The 25086-nt window shown below is 36.4% G+C and overlaps 1 protein-coding gene across 1 annotated transcript in view; it reads left to right on the top strand.

The window, feature by feature from the left end:
* Window positions 1–16130, top strand: part of ADGRG7 (adhesion G protein-coupled receptor G7) — a 77207-nt gene extending 61077 nt beyond the window's left edge. Inside the window, exons 14-16 of the mRNA XM_058731612.1 lie at window positions 2131–2286; window positions 4342–4498; window positions 15339–16130. Of these exons, the coding sequence (XP_058587595.1) occupies window positions 2131–2286; window positions 4342–4498; window positions 15339–15599 (574 nt within the window). The 3' untranslated portion in view covers window positions 15600–16130. The remainder of the gene's footprint in view (window positions 1–2130; window positions 2287–4341; window positions 4499–15338) is intronic.
* Window positions 16131–25086: the final 8956 nt, after the last annotated feature.

The raw sequence follows: 25086 nt of genomic DNA, 5'->3' as shown, positions 1-25086 counted from the left end.
AAATTTTAGGATTGTTTTAGTTCTATGAAAAATGCTATTAGTGTTTGTTGTAGACTCTAAGCCTAAAGTTCTCTCTTGTTCAGCAAGAGCGGATGCAGGATTAAAAGTGAGAGATGGCTAATGTCTGGGAAAAGACAAGAGCTCCGAATAAGAGTCCTTGCCCCGTATTTATTAAGATCAGAAGACTTACAAATGTGATGGACATGTACAAAGAGACAATGAATTTGTGAACATTAACACATGGGCATGAGGGAAAGGGGGTTTTGAAGATATACAGTGTTAGGAGTTTGGGTCAATATAAAACAAAATCCTGGTGCCGGGCAGATGGGCAGGAGGTTGTTAACAGCAGACATGAGGCACCGTGTCTGTTTATCTTAACCAGTGTAGGGGATAAAACAGATAGAGCAAGTAACCTCAGGGTTAACAAGGCACCTTTTCTTTTGCTAATCAGCTCCACTCTGAGCAGCTTCACCCACATCAGGTATATAGCCCTAGGTACCTGTTTACCTGATTTGGTCATTTCTTTCTGTGAAAGCAGCTTTCTGTTATAGTACTAAATTGGGGGGCATTTTTGCCCTGAATACCTAATCTTGCTTACCAGATATACCTTTGTATGGGGGCCTTTGTCCCCCCAATTCTGGTGGCTTTGCCCCCCCTACTCTATTTTGGGGGCCTTAGCCCCCCTTCTCTATCCTTATTCACCTAATCTTATTTACCCAAACTTGGGTGTGAGCATCTTATGGCTTTGTAATGCTTTATGCCTTGTTAACCCATTGGTGCAAGCCCAGGGAGTTTCTAAGCTTATTTCCCACAGTATTTTGATAGGGATTGCATTAAATCTGAAGATTGCTTTGAGTAGTATAGACATTTTAATAATATATTTTTTTCAATCCATGAGCATAGAATGTCTTTCCATCTCTTTGTGTCATCTTGAATTTCTTTCATCAGTGTTTTATAGTTTTTGGAATACAGGTCTTTCACCTCTTTGGTTAAGTTTATTCCTAGACATTTTCTTGTTTTTGGTGCAATTGTAAATGACATTGTTTTCTTAGTTTCACTTTCTGCTGCTTAATTATTAGGGTATAGGAATGCAACAGATTTCTATACATTGATTTCATTTCCTGCAACTTGACTGAATTCATTTTATCAGTTCTTTTGGTAGAGTTTTTAGAGTTTTCTATATATAGTATCATGTCATACAGAAAGAATATTTGGATTATTTTGTTGTTCACTTCTAATATCTGATATCTAGAACAATGTCTGTCACATAGCATGTGTTCTATAAATACTTATTAAATAAATGAATTCATTCTTACAACAATGCCAGGAAGTGATTACTATACTTCATAGATGAGAAAAAACATCACCAAAACCACCATCACTAATTGTAACAGTAACAAAAAAACCAAAACAAAACAGATGCAGTAAGGTTAAATAACTATTAAAATATTTTTATAAAGTAAGAAACTATGTAAGTAATTTATGGTATAACAAAATAATGGAGCAGTATGTAACTATAAAAAGTAATGAGAACAATCTTTATAATCTCATCTGGAGTTATCTCCAAGAGATGTTGTTAAGTAAGGTATAGAAGTATCATATATTATGATTTGTTTAAAAATCAGAAAAAAACAATTGATGGTTTATGCATAGCCTAAATCTGGAAGAATACACAAGAAACATTGATTAACACTGGAGATAGAAACTAGGTGAGAAGGGATAGTTGTAGGAGGGATGGTTGTAGGGGTAGTTGTCTTTCTCTGATTATTTGTACCTTTAAAATTTTGAACCATTTGATGTCCTCCATGTTCAAGAATGAAATAAAACAATAACTTCCCTAAAGTCAGACATCTAGTAAGTGATAGAGCGACATGTAAATTTGGTCTGCCTGACTGAAAAGCCATTTTCTTTCCACTAGCCCATACATCAAGAAATACAGCAGAACTAATCCGTTTCATTTTTTTTCTAGTGGTTGAATTCTTGAAAGTCATTTCAAATATATGGAATGCGAAGCAATATTGGCTTTTAGCAGTTCTTTCAGTAAAATGAATGTCAGTAACGTTAATAACATAGAGAACCAGTATGTATAGCTTTTGTAGTCTACTAAAATTATTTTTTTTCTCTCCATAGCTGCTGGCTGGCAGTTCCAGATAAAAAAGATCTTATAACTAGTCCATTTTTATGGTCATTCGTCTTACCTGTGACTATTATCCTCATCAACAATATTGTTGTATTTATTATCATCATAGTCAAAGTGATATGGAAGAATAATCGCAATCTGACAAGGTAAGATTACCAATTATGGGAAACTTCAGGCATGACTCATCTGATACATAATACAGCACTTTCATATGTCCACAGTTCCCCAAAGAGTTTTCAGACTCTGGTACAATGGCAAGGATACGTGGTTTGCAAGGCAGATTTTCTTTTAAACTTTGTCTCAGAAAGTAAATCTTCCCCTCATCTTCCAACAATGTATTACATAACACACTTTTGTGCTATATGAGCCCAACTAAAAACTAAACCCAAAGACTTCAAGAAAAAAATTTTTTCTCTCCCAGTCTCAAATATTCAAGAAATAAGATTTGGATAATTAAAGAAGTTGGAAGATTGTGAGGAGATGCTGGTAACTAGAGCTACAGGCTATATTTTACATGTGTTTCTTGAATCTGAGTATGGCTTTGTTTTTAAAATTCATTTAAAACATATAAAATTGGGAGATTTCACCTAAAAATTGTATTTTCTCTTGAAAATATTGGAGCATCTGGAAACATTGGGTCCACATTTCCTGCAGGGGGGACATATGCTCCCTGGATTCTCTGGATTATCAATTCCCATGTATACTGCTTCTCTCCTTTCTATAACCTTTCTGACTCCAATAAGCTTTTTCATTGTCATCCCTGGTAAACAAAACAGCTTTCAGTTGGAGATACAAATAACAGAAACTGTTAAACAAATGTACTGTCCATCCCCACCTCCCAACAATGCAGATTGGTTAGAACACAGTGCTAATGAAGCCATGAACCCAGCAGGTTTAATTTTACAAGACTGTGTTTATCACCAGTACATTTACTATAAGCACATCTGTGAGTTTTGTTGGTCACTGAATGGATCCATTTGGTATGCACATATGGGTGAAAACTGTCATTAGTGGGAATATCATCTTAAATATGTGCTTTATTGATCAAGAGTAAGTATCATCTTTCCTATATGAATGATAGTCCACATTGAGAGGAAATGTGGGGGGAAAAGACTATCACTGATAATCTTTCAAATCTTTATTTTACTGGTAATGAAGAAAAATCTTGGTAAAATCTTATTAGTCTAATTGCATATTACTTATATTTGCTTTGTACAAAACGGTATCATTTTGGCCACAGACAGCAACAAATGTGTATCTCTAATTTTGACTGGTAGATCATTGTTCTTAAGTTGGCTTAGTTACAGTGAAAATCAGGTCACAGTTTAATTGCTTAACAAATTATCTTTCATTGTATCAGTTAGCTTTTGCTGCATAACAAACCACCCCAAACTTAGTGGCTTAGAGTGACAAATATTTACTATTTGTCATAAATTTGAATGTTGATCAGGTGGTTTTTCTGGTCTTGGATGGCTTGAATATGGATGGATGATCTAAGATGACTTATTTTTATGCCTGATGGTGTTTGGTTGGTTGGTTTTGAGTGGGAGCTGCTCAGCTGGGAAAACTAACCTTTGCTCCATGTGGTCTCTCATCATCAATTAGGCCAGTCTATGCTTCTCGACATAGTGAAGTTAGGATTCCAAAGAGCAATAAAAAAAGGCCAGCTCTACTGAGCAAAATGCATTCAAGCTTCTGCTTGTGGAACAATTGCTAACATCCCACTAGTAAGTCATATGGCTGAGCCCAGATTCCTACATTTCTACATTGTAATAACCTGTCATTCCCGTATCAACCTGCATCATGGGAAAGTCCCAGATGTTCAGAAAAGGATTGCTCACTGGCTGATCCACAAAGTAATTACCAAAATAAAATTCCTTTACAAAGAAAACATTGATATTTTTGTGTGTGAAATTTCACACACAGTAGTACTGTGTGTGACTGCAGTAGTATTTAAGGGACTGTTTACGCCTGAGCTTTTAAGCAGGTATCACGTTCTTTACAAATAAAGCTTGCTAAATCATATTTTATCTGCACATAGGTCTAATGTGCTTTTTCCACCTAATGCATAATATTGTTAAATAGTGTGTATGGACAGCTGAATATGTATTCTCAATTAGAGGGTAACCATGATATTAATAAATAAAATTATATTAGTAAGTAAAAATCTCATATTTTCTTTCTTGCTTTCTCTTACCTAGCACAAAAAAGGTTTCATCCCTAAAGAAGATTCTTAGTATGTTATCAATTGCAGTTGTTTTTGGAATTACCTGGATTCTGGCATACCTTATGCTAATTGATAATGATGTCGTCAGGACTGTCTTCAGCTACATGTTCTGCCTTTTCAACACTACTCAGGTATGGTGTGGGTTAGTCTGAAAGTAGCACACCATGCAGTGGTGGGGATAACATCACCCTGGACTAAACTGAAGTTTCCTTCTTTTGAAACCCCTGAAGGTCATTGTTTATTACATTTTAGGAAACTCTATTTTTAGTACATTTTGAAGGAAGAGGAAAGAAATCTCTTTATGACCTACCTACTGTGTCCTTTCCTGGATGGAGTTTATAGAATATAATTATAGTAGGGTTGGACCACGTTATTTTCTCTTCTCTAAGCAGAAGAAATTTTGTACAGCAATTGGCTTGGCAAACACTTCCTGATTCCTGTCTCCCATGCAATAGGTTCACGACAGCTCCTCACCATGGTTGACAAGGACAATGTTACAGTTATTGCTGGAGCTTAGATCCCTGTGGGATTGGCTGAATTTTTTCTTTCTCTCTGTTTTCTAACAATTTTATAAGATTATGTGTCTTATCTTAAAAAAAAACCTTTATTGTGGAATAATTGGGAATAATTGACAGATATAATCGCATTTATTTATTTATTTATTTATTTATTTATTTATTTATTTATTTTAAATATAATTTATTGTCAAGTTAGCTAACATACAGTGTATACAGAGTGCTCTTGGTTTTTGGAGGTATTTTCCTGTGGTTCATTGCTTACATACAACACCTAGTGCTCATCCCAACAAGTGCCCTCCTCAGTGCCCATCACCCATTTTCCCCTTTCCCCCACTCCCTCATCAACTCTCAGATTGTTCTCTGTATTTAAGAGTGTCTTATGGTTTGCCCCCTTCCCTCTCTGTTTGTAACTATTTTTTTTTCACCTTCCCTTTCCCCATGGTCTTCTGTTAAGTTTCTCGACATTCACATATGAGTGAAAACATATGATATCTCTCTTTCTCTGACTGGCTTATTTCACTCAGCATAATACCTTCCAGTTCCATCCACGATGCTGCAAATAGCATGATTTCATTGCCAAGTAGTATTCCATTGTATATATAAATCACATCTTCTTTATCCATTCATCAGTTGATGGACATTTAGGCTCTTTCCTTAATTTGGCTATTGTTGAAAGTGCTGCTATAAACATTAGGTACATGTGCCCATATGAATCAGCACTCCAATATCTTTTGGATAAATTTCTAGTAGTGCTATTGCTGGGTTGTAGGGTAGTTCTACTTTTAATTTTTTGAGGAACCTCCACACTGTTTTCCAGAGTGGCTACACCAGTATGCATTCCCACCAACATTGCAAGAGGGTTCCCTTTTCTCCATATCTTTGCTGTTGTTTCCTGAGTTGTTAATTTTAGCGACTCTGACTGGTGTGAGGTGGTATCTCAGTGTGGTTTTGATTGTATTTCCCTGATGATGAGTGATATTGAGCATCTTTTCATGTGTCTGTTGGCCATCTGGATGTGTTCTTTGGAAAAGTGTCTATTCATGTCTTCTGCCCATTTCTTCACTGGATTATTTGTTTTTTGGGGTGTTGAGTTTGGTAAGTTCTTTATAGATTTTGGATACTAACTCTTTATCTGGTATGTCATTTGCAAATATCTTTTCCCATTATGTGGGTTACCTTTTAGTTTTGCTGATTGTTTCCTTTGCAGTGCAGAAGCTTTTTATCTTGAATAGGTCCCAATAGTTCATTTTTATAATTGTATATATTTAAAGTGTATAACATGATTTGATATACATATACATTATTGAATGACTGCCAAGATCAAAATAATTAAAACATCTATCACCTCCCATAGTTGTTGAGGATTTTGGCATCTATGTTCATCAAGGATATTGGCCTGCAATTTTCTTTCCAGCAGTGTCCTTGTCTGGCTTAGTATCAGGGTAATGTTGACCTCATTAAAGGAGTTTGGAGGTATTCTATCCTCTTCAGCTTTTTGGAAGAGTTTAAGAGGAATTAATATTAATTATTTTTTAAATGTGTGGTGGAATTCATCTGTGAGGTAATCAGGTCCTGGACTTTATTAGGAAGCTTTTGATTACTTATTCAATATTCTTGCTTGCTATTGGTCTATTTAGTTTTTCTGTTATTTCATTATTCAGTCTAGGTAAGTTCTGTGTGAATTTTTTATTTCATTTCTTTTAAATTTATTGATGATGGTTTTATGGCCATGAATTGCTATATCTTGATAAAACATTTACCCTTGAAAGGAATGTGCATTGTGTAGTTGGGTGTAGTGTTCTAAAAATGTCAGTAGGGTTAAGATGATTTTTAGTATTGTACAGATTTTCTATCCTTACCAATATTTTTTCCTGTTTTTCTCAATTGCTGAAAGAGGTGCATTAAAATCTCTAACTGTGATTGTGGATTTGTCTATTTTGCCTTTAATTCTGTCAATATGCTTCACATATTTTAAAGTTCTGCTATTAGATGCATATACATTTATTATTGTGATGTCCTCTGAGGGAATTGACTGTCCTTTGGAAATGTCCATCTATAACTCTGAAAGTACTCTTTGTCGTGACATCTACTTTATCTGATATTCAGCCTTCTTGTATATATTGGATTAATGGGGTATATATTTTTTAATATATTCACTTTCAACCCATCTGTGCTTTTACATTAAAAGTATGTATCTTGTAGATAGCAAATAGGCAGGTATTACCCTTTTGTTCATCCTGACAATCTCTGTCTTTTAAGTAATATTTAGTCTATTTAGAGCTGATGTAATTATTAATATGGGTGAATTTATATGTACCATTTTGCCATTTGTTTTCTGTTGCCATTTTAAGTGTTTTATTCTTCTGTTTGCCTTCATTTTTGAAGGATACTATCATTGAATATGGAATTATGGGTTGAAAAATTTTTTTCACTTTTATGAAGTATTATGAAGAAGTCATTTCACAAACCTGCTCTAGTTTCTAATGGGACACACTCAGTGTTTCATATTCCTGCCCCCCCCCCCCATTTATGTAATGCTTTATTTTCCTCTGGTTGCTTTCAGGATTCTCTTTATCTTTGATTTTCAGCATTTTCACTAGGATATGCCCAGGTATTATTTTCTTTGCATTCATTCTGCTTGGGATTGCTGAGTTCCTGGAATCTGTTTATTTAGATCTTTCACCAAACTTGAGGAATTTTTGAACTTTATTTTTTCGAATACTTTTTCTACCCTGTTCTTTTACTTTTCTCTTTTTTGGGAATTTAATCATATGTATGTTAGACCATCTGATATTGTTCCACAGGTTCCTGAGCTGTTTATTCTTTATCAGTCTTTATTCTTGCTGTTCATCAGATAGGATTATCTTAGTGATCCATCTTCAAGGACATTGATTTTATCTTTAATCATTTCCAGTCTTCTGTTAACTCTATTTAGTGATTTTTATTTCAGATACTGTATTTTTTTCATTTCAGAATTTTTATCTTATAATTTTTAATAGGTTTTATTTTGATGATTTTCTTAATTTTTGGCTCATAATTGAGTACATTTTCTTTTACAACTTTACGTGTATTATCATAACACTTTAAAATCTTTGTCTGCTAACTCTAACATCTGGGTCATTTTAGTCAATCTCTATTGATTATCTTTTTGTTTACTATGAGCCTTGTTTTCCTGTTTCTTTATATGTCTAGTAATTTTGGTTGTTTCCTGGACATTATAAATAATACACTGCAGCAACTCTGCATTCTGTTTTATTCCTACCAAGAATGGACTTAGCATATAATTAGCTTAGCTGGACTAAAACTGAAAACTATCTCTCCTAGGGTGGACAACAGCTGAAATCTCTATGTAGTCTTTTTTAGCCATAGACAGACTTCTTAGTGTTTACTCTATGCATTTACAGTTTATAGGTAATTAGAGATTTGGGTAGAATTAATAAACAGAATCTGGAGCTCCCCTTCTCTGTTTCCTCCTGGATATTCTGAATATTCTTACTTATTTTTCAGATGTTGTAGTTGCCCTAAATTCTGTCCTCCAATTCTTCAACCTAATAAGACTGCCTATTTTAACCCCTCATTTAGTCATCCTGTGTGGGGCTGATCAGAGTGTGCTTTCTGACAGAAAGATATTAAAAAACCACACACAACAGGAATCCTACCCAGTTATAGTTCCTTTTTTCTTAAATGTAGATTCTCCTTCCAGTTTCAAACTGCTTTTATTTGTCCTTCAGTGTCTTCAGGTAGGTTTTAAAAAATATTTTGTTCAGAGTTTGTAGTTTTTATCTTCATGAGGGTTGATTTAATAAAAGAAGAACCTTGGGGCGCCTGGGGGGGGCAGTCGGTTGGGCGTCCGATTTCAGCCAGGTCACGATCTCGCGGTCCGTGAGTTCGAGCCCAGCGTCAGGCTCTGGGCTGATGGCTCAGAGCCTGGAGCCTGTTTCCGATTCTGTGTCTCCCTCTCTCTCTGCCCCTCCCCTGTTCATGCTCTGTCTCTCTCTGTCCCAAAAATAAATAAACGTTGAAAAAAAAAATTAAAAAAAAAATAAAAGAAGAAACTTATGAAGTTGTTTTTGTGACATAATTATACATAAGACTAAAGGTGCTTTTATTCCTTGAGTCTTATCTCAAGTATATATTTAATTATAAATCTTTTAAAAAACATTGCATTTATATTTTGTATTAAAAGCGGAGATGAAGATTTATATTCTTTTTCTTTTTTGTAAGCCATTCTATTAGTATTTTGGGAGAATCTACTGTAAGAAGGATTATGGTGATCTTTTGATTTTTCTCATGATAAAAATAGTGACATAAATGAACAAAAATGTTAGATTAAAAATGAAGATAATTCTGCTTGACCTTAGAGGATTTTTGTTTGTGTGTATGCATGCAGAATGTCAAACTCTAAGATAAAACAAGTATGCATTACTGAAAGACCTATCTTAAAATTTTTTTTAATGTTTATTTGTTTTGAGAAAGAGAGAGAGATAGAGAACAAGCAGGGGAGGGACAGAGAGAGGGAGACAAGGAATCCCAAGCAGGCTGTGCACTGTCAGTGCAGAGCCTGGTGCAGGGCTCAAACTCATGACCCATGAGATCATGACCTGAGCTGAAATCAAGAGTTGGATGCTTAACCAACTGAGCCACCCAGGCACCCCTGAAAGACTTATCTTGAAATCAGAATTTCTCTCTGTGCGTCTTAACTGTATGCCTTCTTTCATAGTGAACAGTGACTTTTACTCTGATAAAAAATACTACCAGGACTTTTCCCTCTGTATATGAAATCTTGCTATTTGTGTTTATACAATTTAATGCTGTATTTCATGTTCCTAGAAATTTATGGATGTTGTATATTTCTGGTGCATTATATCTTTCATTGATATAACAAGGCACTCTAGGTCCCATTTTGTCTTGAAGTATGATTTTCTATGTATTAATGTAGCAACTTCTAATTTGTTTTTATTTGATCTTATCTACTTATAGTTTTAATCTTTAAGCTTTCTATGTCACTTTGGTTTTGACTTACCTCATTTTAAATTCTATATATTTAGGGACACCTGGGTGTCTCAGTTGGGTAAGCGTCCGTCCGACTTCAGTTCAGGTCATGATCTCACAGTTTGTGGATTTCATCGGGCCCTGTGAAGACAGCTTAGAGCCTGCAACCTGCTTCAGATTCTGTGTCTCCCTCTCTCTCTGTCTTTTCCCGCTTGCATGTGCTCTCTCTCTCACTCAAAAATAAAGATTTAAAAATTTTATAGATCCCATATATTTAGATTTGTGTTTTTTAAAATACTTTTCTCATTGTTTTTCCATTTTATTAAAAAAGTTAATCTTTTAGCTATTTAGCTAAATGTTAGCCATCAAAACTAATATGTTTGATTTTATTCTGTCTTATTTTCTTTTTTCACATCTATCCATTTCTTCCTATGTTTTATATTTACTGTGCTGTATAAATTATGTATTCTTTTACTTAATCTCTAATTATTAGAATATTTTCCCTCTGTTAATTGTTATCTTTGTTTATTAAATATTACAATTTTGTAAGATATAATTTTCAATTTGCAGAGTAAAACAATATGTATTGATTTCTTCCTTTTTAAGGTAATAACATTAATGCAGTGTAGCTGCTTCCTGTCTCATGGTTTTATTGGTACAATTTAAAATTTACTCCGCAATTATTGTTGTTAAATTATAGAGTCTACATTATTTTCTTTCATGAGCTATTTACAATGCTTGGATTATATTTGATAATGATCTCAACTGTATTTTCTTTTCTTTAAAAATATTTTTTTTATTGAGGTATAGTTGACATACTCAACTACATTTTCTTATACTTACATAGTTTCAATGCCTTTTGCTAGTCATTTTATATTGGAATGTCCTAATATTTAACTTTTAAATCTTAATGAATATCTCATTAATAGTATTATATTTTTGAGTAACTGTTTAATGGGTAGTTAGTATATATATTTTTTTAATGTTTGTTTTATTATTGAGAGAGAGAGACAGAGCATGAGCAGGGGAGGGGCAGAGAGAGAGGGAGACACAGAATCTGAAGCAGGCTTCAGGCTCTGAGCTGTCAGCACAAAGCCTGACGTGGGGCTCGAACTCACGAACCACAAGATCATGACCTGAGCCGAAGTTGGACGCTCAACCAACTGAGCCACCCAGGTGCCCCAGGTAGTTAGTAAATATTAATGAGGACTTTGCTAACTGATACTTTTTCTTTAGGTACCATGACACATGAACCACAAATTAGCTTGGCATTTAATTCTTGGCAGTAATCTTTTTTTTATTGAAATTCTGTAGACTTACTAAAATTTTATGCTGTGCAAAAAGGTTAAAATTCTTTCTTTTCCTTCTTCTTCTTCTTTTTGGTTCTTCCCATTCTTATGCAATTCCTTAAAATTAAAAAAAAAAAATTTGGACCCCTAGGAAGTTGCAAAAATCATACAGAGAGTTCCTATGTACCCTTCATCCAGCTATGCCAATGACAACATCTTATACAACTATAATACATCAAACCCAAGAAATTGACATTGGTATAATCCACATAAATTATTTGCTTATAGGCTTTAAACTCTTAAAGTGATGACTTTAATCCTAGCTTTACTAATTTAACTATTAAATAAATAAAAAAATATATAATTTATCAAATTAAATAGAATTATTGTAGTTTTGTAAGTTCATTTGTCCTCTTTCTTCTTGTACTCAGCAGTGAACTTTTTATGTATACAAGTTTCATCTCCTTAACTAGGTTTTCAGTTCTCTCATGCAAGAAACATGCTTGTGTATCTTTTATAGTAGGTAACATCTTGCTTAACATCAGTATGGGCTATACTTGTCTAATATTTTGTGAAGACACTGCAGTGTTTGATGATTGTCTCATCACTGAAAGTAGTAACCACTGTGTGAAGTTGCCATCATGTTGGTTGTTTCTGGCCCTGGTCAAATATCGCTGACGAGGCAAGTCTTTGACACAAAATGGAAACTATTGGAAAAGTATTAGATAAACTTGCCTGGACCACAAATGATAAAGTCTGTATAGTGCAGTGTGAGAGCTGCTTGGACGTTTAAATTGCTACCACCATGTTTAATGTTTGTAAGCACCTCACCCTCTATCTGGTAGCCCTCTAGAGTGCCTTTTTATTAGTGCCTCAAACACCGGATGTGTGCCTGCCACTAAATCTAAATGGATATAAGGTAGTTTTTCACTGTTGTCAACATCCAGTGGAAATTCCTCAAGGGAAATAAATAGGATAAACTTAGTCGGTCTGGATTACCAATTGCCTCATGAGCTTGTTGCCTAGAGTGATGAGGAATTTAGAAAAGTACCAGAAAGAAGGTATAGTCAAGGATATTCTCTTCTCTGTGATATGAATGGCACATTACAACTAGAGGCTCATTACAAAATGTTAATAATGTCTAGTAAAACTGAGGGTGGCCATATGGCAAGAGCACTGAGCTTAAAGGAGAGTCAGGCTATCTTCCAGCTTTACCATTAATGATTCATATGATTTTAGGAAAATCATGCAACCTTTCTGAGTGACATATGTAAAATATAAAATGGAGGAGGGTGTTAAAATTGATACTATGTTTTTCAAAGTGTGTCTGAATATTGCTTAGGTCAGAATTTACATAGTATGTTAAAATATTTATTCCTGGGCCTCATCCCTTACCTAGTCAATCAGAATCTACAAGGTAAGAACTAGAAATCTTCACTTTAAACAAGGGTTTGACTTTTATGTACACTAAAGTGAGTTGTTTATATGTAAGCCTCCCTCTAGATTTAGAATGCTATAATTCTAATGGACATTTACTATGTGCTATAAATATTACTTAAGAAACACAATTTGATCTTTGTGCTAGTGAGAATTAGTTTGGTCCATGCATTTTGTCTTTTTCAATAACACCTTTGGGATTTTGGGAGTATAGAAATATTGGGATGCTACTCAGACAGAGTTTCACAGGATGGTGTCTTTATGAATTTTCCATGGTCTAGATCTTTTCCTCATTGTTGCATAACAAGAGATTCTATCCAGTCTTGTCTTTACCTTAGAATTTAAAGATGATATAGTGTACTCCACAAAGAGGACCAGTTTTCTCATGTCTTCAAAATAAATCTCTCTTCCTTGAACAATCAGGATGGTCAGTGAACACTTTTGTCGTTCTGAAACCTGTGTCCCTATGCATACTTCCTTGTGTCATCAAGGCCTGGCCCAGATAAGTAGGTACCACCTGTTGGATAACAATCAAGTTAACCTTCCTGCTTTTGGCCAGAGAACTGGTCTGTCTCTTGCCGATATGTATTGATTTTATTAGTTAACCTCTCAGAGTCTTTGGGTTATCTTACCACAGTACCAGAAGTCTCCTACCACAGTATTCATAGGATATGATTCTAGAAATAAATCCTAATAAGGCTTGGGCTCTAGAGATGCCAATCTGGAGACATGATGGATTTTTAAAAATAACTTTTAATTTTGAAATAGTGTAAAACAAGAAGTTGCAAAATAGTATAGCGTTCCCACGCACTCTTTTCCCAGCTTTCAGTAGTGATATCTTATATAACCCTGGTATGTTGTCAAAATCAAAAAGTGAACATTGGCACAATACTATTACTCAACTATAGATATTATTTAAACTGTTATTTCCACAAAGGATATTAATGAGAAATTAACACGGGACTCTTAGATGCTATCATATACTTTATAATATCTTTCTATTGTAGTTACTAGCAAGAGGTTGAGTAGTATATTGGATAGAAGAATTTTGGAACCAAATGGAGTTGAGTTCAACTCCAGACTCTACTGACTAGTGGTTGGGTAATGTTAGGCAAGTCACTTAGTTTATCTGAGCTATAGTTTTCTCACTTAACATGAGGATAGTAAGGAGAGTAAGACTCATTTCATAGGGTTGGTGTTAGGATTAAATAATGAGGATTAAAGGAAAAGCAGTATCTGATACCAATAGGACTTCATGAAGTGGTAGTTTTTATTTTAAAAATGTACAGAAAGGGGTGCCTGGGTGGCTCAGTCGGTTAAGTGTCCGACTTCAACTCAGGTCACGATCTTGCGGTCCATGAGTTCGAGCCCCGCGTCGGGCTCTGGGCTGATGGCTCAGAGCCTGGAACCTGCTTCTGATTCTGTGTCTCCCCCTCTCTCTGCCCCTCCCCCGTTCATGCTCTGTCTCTCTCTGTCTCAAAAATAAATAAACGTTAAAAAAAATTAAAAAAAAATGTACAGAAAATAGTACTCAGTCTTTTATGGACAAATTTCTCATGCACATCTGATCTTTATATGTAAAGGACAGAAAAGCAATGAATAGAAGTGCTTAATTTTTTTTTTTTTTTTTAGAACTGGAAGAATTAGGTAACCCGTAGTCAATCTACCTCCTTCAGAAATAAAAAACCAAACAGGTTAGGAAAAGAACGAAATTACTCTGGTACACTCAAACATAAAATATTTGGTCTTTGTCCTCAGTTCCTGACACACAGTTCCTAAAATCCTTGGAATCTTTGGAGTGATATGAGTTTCTTTTGTGTGCTAATGAATGACTGGTGGTCAGGGTCCCTAGAAAGCTTTAGGCTGGAGGCTTATTGCCAGAAAGACCAAACCTTGATTTGAAGCTTGGAACTTTCAGCCCCACCCCTCAACCTCCAGGAAAGGTAGAAGGGCAGGAGATTGAGTTGGTCACCAATGGCTAATTATTGAATTACCAGACCTGTGTAATGGAACCTCCATAATAAGCCCTAAATTAAGGGGTTTAGAGAGCTTCTGGGTTGGTGAACATATTGAAGTACTGGGAGGGTGGTGCACCTGGACAGAGAATGGAAGTGGAGGTTCCATGCCCCTCCCTCCACACCTTGTTCTATGATCTCTTCTATTTGGCTGCTCCTGGGTTGTATCCTTTATAATAAACAGGTAATAGGAAGTAAAGAGCTCTCCTGAGTTCTGTGAGTATTTCTAGAAAATTATCAAACCTGAAGTGGGGAGGTGGGTTATGGGAACCTCTGTCATGGTAGTCAAGTCAGACAGAAGTGTGGGTAATATGGGGACCCAATATTTGCTATTAGCATCTGAAGTGAAAGCAGTCATGGGACTGAGCCTTAACCTGTGGAATCTGACACTAACTCTGTGTTGTTAGTGTCAGAATTCAGTTGAATTGTAGGACTCCCAGTTGGTGTCAGGAAGAGAAAGAGCTTCTCGGTTACACAGCCAACATGTGGCAAGCTGGGACCTGAATTCAAGTCTTCCAGTTCTCCTGCCTACATGTAGCATTTCATATATGAGAAGAACATCTTTTCAACAAAGTGCACAATAGCTTGCAGATATAATCACTGAAGTTGGGGAGTTGTTGAGAATGATGAGAAGGGTGTCTGGCAGAGTAAAATAAATTGTTTCCCTGATTCTGTTATCTCAACACTGATCTAACATTAAACTTTTATTCTATCTTCCAGGGATTGCAAATTTTTGTCCTCTACACTGTCAGAACAAAAATCTTCCAGGATGAAGCTTCAAAAGTGTTGAAGTTGCTGTCACTATCCACTGGGAGAAAGAAGTCATTGCCATCAGTGACCTCACTGAGGCTGCGTGTGAGGATGTATAACATGCTCAGGTCATTTCCAGCCCTAAATGAACACTTTAGGCTGCTGGAACCATCTGTAATTACAGAAGAAACTACACTCTCTGAAAGTGACCAAGCAAACCCAAGCATCTAGACAGTAAAACTATTACTTTTTGTAATCCTCTTTTTATTCAACTCATTTTAAGTTTTTGCTTATTCTGTTTCTTTTGTTTATTACGCAGTCCTCCCAGAAAGTCTCCCTCAGCATACTTTGCTCAAGGCTGAGAATCAGATAAAACCTGTCGTTTATTATCATCAGGGATAATAGATTTGGAAGTTTTTCTATTATTCAATAGATTCTTACCTGTATGAGGTGAAGAATTCTACCCAGCATTCAAGAGAATTTAAGGTTATAATTGCTACTTATATCATAAAGTCTATGTGACAAACTTTGGTAAAACAAATTATTTTACGATTTCATGAAAAGGACATGAGAAGAAGTGTACCTAGGTAGCTCAGTTGGTTAAGCTTCTGACTCCTGGTTGCTGTCATGATCTCATAGCTTTGTGAATTTGAGCCCCACATCAGACTCTGCACTAGCAGCATGAGCCTGCATAGGATTCTCTCTTTCCCTCTCTCTCTGCCCCTCTCCCACTTGCTCTGTCTCTCTTTCTCTCTCTCTCTCTCTCTCAAAATAAATAAATAAAACAAAAAACAAAATGACTCCTAATGAACACTGTATGGAATTGCTTGTATATATATATAATACTTTTGATTTGTGAATATTTTAATTTATACTTTTATTCTTATACTTTTATTTCTACTTAATAATTTTGTACCAGTTTAATCTCTGGAAAAGGATATTTTTTTCTGTTTTGAAAAGGGATGTTTTTTTCAAAAGAGAGCATGTTATGTGACCAGAGGAAGTGGCTGTATAAGAAATGGGCAGTGAGGGGCGCCTGGGTGGCGCAGTCGGTTAAGCGTCCGACTTCAGCCAGGTCACGATCTCGCGGTCCGTGGGTTCGAGCCCCGCGTCGGGCTCTGGGCTGATGGCTCGGAGCCTGGAGCCTGTTTCCGATTCTGTGTCTCCCTCTCTCTCTGCCCCTCCCCCGTTCATGCTCTGTCTCTCTCTGTCCCAAAAATAAATAAAATTAAAAAAAATTGTTTAAAAAAAGAAATGGGCAGTGAGGGGTGCCTGGGTGGCTCAGTTGGTTAAGCATCCAACTTCATCCTAAGTCATGATCTTGGCACTCCCGAGTTCAAGCCCCGTGTCGGGCTCTGTGCTGACAGCTCAGAGCCTGGAACCTCTTTCAGATTCTGTGTCTCCCTGTCTCTCTCTTTCTCTCTCTCTCTGCCCTGCCCCCACTCGTGCTCTGTCTCTGTCTCAAAAATAAATAAACATTAAAAAAATAAAAAAGAGAAAAGGAATGGGCATTGAGACACAAAAATACGAGCTCGTTACTAAAGTCTCTGTATATTTCCTTCTGGTTCTTGATACATCTATGTTTTTATCGATGAAGAGACACTGAGACTCCAAAGATGAGAAGGTAGTCACAATCACCACTTACAGCTTTTCAAAGATTTAGCTGCTCCTGGAATTTCAAACACTTGAATTATGAAAGGCTTCCTGAATAAAAAAATGACCTCCACTGGGATGGGGAGCACTCCCACTGAATTTAGGAGATGCAGTCTTTGAATTGTGGTGTTCTGTTGTGTCATAAACTAGGCAACTGCGATGAGTGCACTGAACTAAGGGATTAACAAATGTCATGTGAGCTGTGACATACCCTTCTCACCACACCCTAGAGAACATGTGATTTTTTATAAAAATGGTTTTAAATGACTGTTGAAATCCTAGACTAGCTGAGAGCCTATCTCATCTGCAGAATAACTGAGACCTTACAGGGTAATGGGAAAAAGTAAAGGGAAGAGGATAAAGAAGAAAAGCAGTTCTCAGAAGTGAGTATTTTTAGTGGTGCTATAGTTATATCTCTAGATAGGGGCTGGACACTGGGAAAATTGAAAGATGTGGGTGACCGATTCTATATCCCCAAATTTATATTCAATGAAAGTAAACCTTAAGTGAGGGCCACTTTAAAGTGAAAAAAAAAAAAGATCACCAAAGAGCCTCATTTAGCCTCAGAGTGGAGTATGTGTGTTCTGTTGGCAATTTTGGTTTTCTTTTCACTTTTTCAGTCTTCTTGGGAGTATAGCAAACAAAATTCCATGTAATCTTCCTGGAATGGCTGTACCAAAAAATATGCAAACTTGTAGAGGATAACTTTACATACATATTGTGGAGAATAAGTTAGGCAGACATCGATGTTCATCCATCTACCCTGAAATCCTACCACTTGTAAATAATTCTACTGATTTAAACCTTTACCTCATGCAGTGGTCAGGAAGTTTAGTGGTAGAGATCAACTAAAAGTAGGTTAAGGGTCAAAGAGAATTTTATGACTCAATTAATTATAAAGTCCAAGGACTGAGTTGTTTTTAGGTGGGGTGACTATAAGCTCTACTTTGCCTGAGTCAGTCCTAATTTGTACCTGTTGTCCTGACTTATGTATTACTAGCAGCCCCTTTTCCCCTCAAGTGTCCTGGTTTAGAGAACAAAATACATGATGATACAACTTTAGGTCTAGAGTTCAAAAGCAAGGAGTTCAAAGAATGTGTTAGGATTCTTTTTCTCTCCCTGTTTCCTGCATCTTTGTCCTTCTGTGCTTGACTCCATCCTCCAATTGGATTACATGGCTGAAAATTGGCCTTTAGCATCCCCTTTTTCCTGCCCTGCAACTTCCTGTCAGTGAAGACCAGCTGAGCCAGAGACCTGTGGGGCTCGGTTCCTATGATCCAGAGTAAAGCAGGGGCAGGAAGAGAAAAGGAGGCAAGAACCGACTTACCTTCCTTGGCCACGTGCCCACAGACACTTGTACTCGGGGAGTACTGGGCCAGACTGAGTCCCATACCCACTGTGAGGTAGAGGGATGAGGGATGACCTGGTTGACAGGATATCCTGGAGTGGAGAGTGAACAGTTACACTGAGGATGGGCTCATCAATCATTTCCCTTACTCTGAATGAACCTGTTAAAGCCTTGTCTGAACAGAGTTTGAATGCAGTTGGTAAAGAAAGCAAGAATTAATTAGTTGGTGCTTTGGAAGTTGAAGAGCAAGTACAGGGACTGTAGGAGCCAAATGGTGACCTACCTTGAAAAGAAAATTTCACAGGGCACCTGGGTGGCTCAGTCAGGTAAGTGCCCCACTCTCGATTTTGGCTCAGGTCATGATCTCATGGTTGGTGAGACTGAGCCCCATGTTGGGCTCTGTGCTGACAGTGTGTGGAACCTGCTTGGTTTTCTCTCTCTCCCTCTCTCTCTGCCCCTCCCCTGCTCGTGCAGACCTGCTCTCTCTCTCTCTCTCTCTCTCTTTCAAAATAAACAAATAAAATTAAAAAGAAAAAGGAACTTTCAGGAAAGGGAGACTCAGAGTACTGTTTTTCATGATATTACATGGAGCCAGTTTTCCATGTTTCTGACTTATTTTGCATCTTAACAGTGTCCTGTAGCCTTTTTGCTTATGGTAGCACTTGTAGTTTCTTTAGGGAGCAAACTATCCAGACCTTGGGATTTCGTTTGCTGGGTCTAAACTGATAGTTTGGATGGAGCTCATTGTTTAATTGTTGGGGTTTTGGATTGCTCTTTCTCTTACCCTTCCCGTTTTGAAATGTATCTTAGGTCTTTTTTTTCCTGTTACCAACAAAAGGAGATTATTTTCAAGCTCATTGCCTCATTCAAAAGAACTTGGCATTCTGTGCAAATGTTTGGGAACCTGGGCCAAAATGCTGATTGTATCATACCAACCTGTCATCCACTGGAGCTCTCTGGCTCAGTGGAACCCCCTTAATGTCACCCTGGGACCTCTAGTACCTGGCTCCTCAGATGAGGTCCAAGCCAGAGACACCAAAATTATGTTCCATTCAAGCATGGGGGGCAGGCAGTTACTAAGAGAGGAAATGACTTCCTATTTCGTATATGTTTTGAAAGTTTTAGAAGATATTTACAAAGTATATCTTTCAAAAAAGCAAAATTCATAATTCTCTAACCTATCAAAGATGTCTGTTTTTCCATGTTCTCTTATGCACTTTGAATACATCAGAATTTAAATAACTGTAATTACAGTAAATGAAATTTTATCCTGATTTTCATTTAAATTACCCAGCAATGTAGTCCTTACAATAATTGATTGAATAATATAGCACAAGTTATTAAGTTCTATTGGATATCCATTTTATTTCAATTTTTAATATTGTTGTAACACATAATTAATAAACTGATATATGTGAAGTCCTTTCTTTTTAATTATTTCCTTAATATAAACTTTAAGCATTAGGATAAATGTGTCAAAAGTTATGGAAATTTTTTTAGATTCCTTGTATGTATTATTATATTGCCTTGAAAACATTGCATTAATTTATAATGTCACCAACATTTGAAGTGCCATAAACATTTTTTATATACTTGTTTACTTTGGTACTTCATTTTTTAGTTGTTTGTGTTGTCCATTTATCAATTGAGCTCTTGTTTTTTTTCCTCATAAATTTGTATGAATTCCTTTTATTATAGTTGTTAGCCTTTTAATGATTAAATTTGGTGAAAATATTTTCCCTTAGTTTTTTGTTTTCCGCTCTTTTTTATATAATGAAATGCTCAGTCTGCATTTGATTCAAAATATGCAAAAGATTTATGGAGAATTTAGCATGTTTTTGAGTTTATATGTCCTCATAGAGGCAGAATATTTGTCATTTTGTTTTAAGGAGTATGTTAGGGACAATGTAGAAACTTTTAAAACATAGAACAGAGACATAAGTGTGCCAACCAAGCCCATGGCATCTTTTTTTTTTTTTAATATTTATTTACTTTTGAGGGAGAGAGAGAGCAAGCAGGGAGGGGAAGAGAGAGAGGAGAGACAATCCCAAGCAGGATCCGTGCTGTCAGCACAGAGCCCGATGCAAGGCTTGAACTCATGAACTGTGAGATCATGACCTGAGCTGAGATCACGAGTCAGACGCTTAACTGACTGAGCCACCCAAGCACCCCCATGATGTCTTTAGTTTTTCATTATATTGTATAGCAAGTAGGTGGGGGTCTATGGCATTATTTTTTCCTCTCAAATACGTTTTCTTGTCTGTGTCCATTCACCTTTTCTTAAAAATAAAACCCCAAATCTTAGAAAAGCAGAAGTTTTCTTAGCAATTATGTAGTAAAACACACATACAGAACTCAAAGTAGTGTTACAGGTGCATCATCTATGACTTCATTTACATATATGTAACCTATTAAGTGTGTATTTGAAAAAAAATATATATAAGCTGCTGAAAAACAGATTAAGGAAATCAGGAGGAAGGGAAAATAATCATAGGGGCAGAAAGAGAGTAATACCCAAGAAACATTTCATATGGTCTTGTATTTTTGCTAGGTGTGGGCCTCGAATTAGACCATAAGTTTCCTGGCACACAACCTAAATAGGGAAACATGAACACACAAGTCACATATCTCTGAACAATTAAACCAATAAACATACCTTGGCAAAAACACTGCTATTTGACTACTACTTGAAATTCACATTAAGTTTTCTTCAAAGTGTCCACCTGGGTATATTACCAAATGAGAGGGCATACTACTTGGAATGAACAAAATATTCACATCCATGCCAGTTTGCTAAGTACATACACTAAACAGTCATGTGTAATGTTCAATGTTATTCCACACTTATACATTACTATGTATATACAAAGACACACTGTGCCCACAGGAAACTTCAGTATCACAAGTAGGTCACTGAAGACTTTTGTTTTTGTTGTTGTTGTTGTTTTGTGTTTTTTTTGTTTCGTTTTAATATTAAAGCAGTTTTCCTTAATTTTGGCAATTGGAATTAGTTTCCTATTTTATTTGTTTGCTTTGGTAGGGGGCTTGCTTTGTTTGTTTGTTTTGTTCTTTTTTAACCTTTTAAATTAACATCATCGAGTAGCGCCTGGGTGGCTCAGTGGATTAAGCATCCGTCTCTTGATTTCAGCTCAGGCCATGATCTCATGGTTCACAAGGTTCCAGCACCACTTTGGGCTCTATGCTGACAGTGTGGAACGTGCTTGGGACTCATTTTCTCTTTCCCTCTGTCTCTGCTCCTCCCCCACTTGCTCACTCTCTCAAAATAAATAAACATTAAAAAAAAATTAACTTCATTGATAATTTACATGCAATAAAATGCACCCATTTAAAGTGTAAATCAGATATTTTAGCAAATGTATGCCCTTTAGCAAATGTATGCCCTTAGGGTAGTAAAACCACTACTCTAAGCAAAATTAACAACTTTTTCATCACCCTATAATATTTTCTCCTGCTCTTCCCCAGTTAAATCCTCTGCCATCCTCAGCCCCAGGAAACTACTGACCTGCTTTCCGTTATCATGCATTAGTTTTGCATGTTCTAGTATGCCATAAATGGAATCATGTTCTCTTTTGAGACTGGCTTCTTTCAGTCACCATAGTATTTTTGAGATTCATTCATGTTATGTGTATCAGTGCTTTGCCTCTTTTTATTGCAGTAATACTCATTTTTTTTTTTTGATAAATCACATTTTGTTTATGCTCTCACCAGTTGATAGGCATTTGGTCATTTACAAGTTTTTAAAACTGGGAATAAAACCGATATAAAACTCTTATATAAAGTCTCTGTGTTTTCTCTTGAAATACCTAGTAGTGGAATTGCTGAGTCATAGAGTAAGTGTATATTTAACTTTACAAGAAACTGGCAAACAGTTTTCCAAGGTGGTTGTACCATTTTATACTCCCAAAAGCAATATATGAACTTGGGATTTCATTTTTAAAGTCGTTATTTGTGATTTATTTCAAAAGTAGAAATAGGTTATCTTTTTTGCAAGCTATTGATCATATTTCTGAAAAATCCCACTGCTTAATATGTTAGCCCCTTATTTTAACAAGAAAAAAGTTAAAAGCAAAGCAGAGTGCTATGATTTAATGCTGTTATCATGAACAAACTCCATTTCCCAGAGAACTAGAGTCCAATTCTTATCTTCTTCCAGTATAGCTTTGTTACACGTGGAAGTATGACATTGATAATTTGCTGAACTTTGTTATAAGCTGCTACGAAACTATGTTGTAACAACTGAGACCTTGCGGACCTTTGCAATAACACAAAAAGAAGACAGTTTCTTCTGGCCACAGTACTTACCATGCAGTTGCAGATTAGGAAGCATTCCAGACTGGGAGTTGTGGTGCCAACTGCAATTGACATGGCAAAACACAACACTTGCCTCTCTGGGCAAAGGCCTGAGGTTCTACCGTTTTAAAGGTATGGGCAGGACCAGGTGAACTCTAAATTCCCCACCAGCTCCAAAATGTTGTGACTCTAGATGTGGGCTGAAACTATTTTTAAATTGACTTAAAATATTTTCCTACCTAGGCAGCACATGAGTATATTTTCTACAAGAAAAACTAAAATAGAGCATGCCAGATAGAGCCAAAGTGCTTTTTGTCTAATTTCTACCAAATCCAGGCCCCTCTTTTCTTCCTTCCCTGTCTCCTGTAAGAAGGAGTTATTACCTTATGTTAATCACTGTAATGTTTGCTGTGTACCTTCCAGATTTTGAGAAATGTGTATACATAAAATTATATACCCACAGAAATTCAAAGTCTTTTGCTTCTTTTTCCTTATTTTATATAAATGGTATAGGGAAATAATTCAGTAATCCCCAAGGCCACGCCCAGGTTCAATGATTTACTAGGAACACTCATATGATTCAGCATAGAATTGTATTCATGGCTATGATTTATTATAACAGAACACTATATAGCAAAATTGGCAAAGAATAAAGTCACATGGGCTGAATTCTGGAGGACACCAGGCACAAGCTTCCAAAAAGATCCCTTCCGTGCAGTCACATGGGGTGCACTTAGTGCCTCCACAATGAATTGGAACAACACGTGTGAAATGTTGTCTACCAGGGCTCATTAGAGAGTCAGTGCCCAGGGTTTTTATTCAGGGCTGGTCACAAGGTGCTCTCTGCCTGGCATATCCCGAAATTCCAGACTCCCAGAAAGCAAGCAGGTGTTCAGCATAAACCACATTGGTTGTACAGTTCAGGTTCAATGCACAATTCTTATCAAAGAATAGCAGGAATGCTCCTGAAATCCAAGTTCCCAGACACTAGCCATAGGTCAAATCATGCAAGCAGTTCTTTCTAAGGATAGCCGTTTTGGTTTGTATGTTAACTCTTTCCTGAAAAGTAACATAACTTCCTGAAACTTGCTTTTTCTCATTTAATAAAATGTTCTTGAGATCTAACTGTATGTGTGTATTTCTTTTAATTGCTGTATAGTCTTTTACTTGAAAATAACACATCAGTGGTATCTGTGTTCTCATGTGCAGGGGTTTCTCTGGTACCCAAGAAATAGAATTGCTGGGTCAGATAGGATTGGCTATTTTAGATATTGATAAATACTACCACACCACCCTTTAAATAGTTTACATCATTTTATAATGATACAAATATATAATAAAGTATGAATATATTGCCATACCCTTTTCTATGAAGTGTTATGAAACTTTAAGAAAATCAAACTAATAGGTGAACACTGGCATTGTTTTACTTTTCACTTTTTATTATGAGTTTTTCTTCCTTGAAAAGGCTTTTTTGAAATGCCCTAATTTTGCATTTATATGGAGGGACTAAAAGCAAGATTGTTGGCATAAATGTTAGATTAGAGATGTGAGAGCCTTTCAGTACCCAGACTGTGATTTGACCTGCATGATTTCTAGAATCTGACATCTGGGTTTCTTAAAAGAGATGAAAATAAGATACTCTTCATCAAATGAAAAGTTGTGAGATCTTCTTGTACATCTTATGACATCAGTCTTTCAACCAAAGCTGACGGACTGCATAGATGTACCTCAGCACTGTCTCCACGAGACATAAAGGAAGAAAAGTGAACAATTTCAAGTTACTCAGAGATAAACTCCTATACTTCTAGGGACCTAGGAACTCACCAGTGATGGTTGCTCCCCGTTTCTGGAGACTTGCCCACTAAAATGGTGAGGAACTTAGTGTTTCATTCAATAAGTATATACTGAATACCTCAGAGGTGCCAGCCTCTACGTATATAAAATCTAGGAAGAATGGCCTACAAGGAGCAATTTCTCTACATAGGGGCTGGATATAGAGCCCCATGGTAAGGACAAAACATTTTAGGGTCTCAGTGGATGTGCAGCTAGTAGGGCAGACTGAAGGATGTCGCTTAACTAGTGCTATGAATGACTCCCTCAAAGTTACAGAGTAAAAATATTCTTTTCTCCTTCATTATCTCTGCATGGAGTGGCAGCTTCATTTGTTTACACAAATAGACCTTTATGTTTGGCCAATGGAAGGGAGGCTGACCTGACCACCTGAATCCTGTTTGGTCCTCATGCGTTTCCCTTTCTGTTTGGAATTCTCTGTATTTAGCAACTGCTGCCACAACAGGGCTGATTCTCAGGGAGGGACATAACTTCTCCTTGAAATTCTCACCCAAGGAGGAACTTAGATCCCTTCTTTTATTCCCCTGAGGGTAGAAGAGATGATTGAAATTT

The sequence above is a fragment of the Neofelis nebulosa genome, chromosome 5 (assembly GCF_028018385.1).
Source record: "Neofelis nebulosa isolate mNeoNeb1 chromosome 5, mNeoNeb1.pri, whole genome shotgun sequence".
NCBI classification, from domain to species: Eukaryota; Metazoa; Chordata; class Mammalia; order Carnivora; family Felidae; genus Neofelis; species Neofelis nebulosa.
This window is presented reverse-complemented; position numbering and strand designations above follow the sequence as displayed.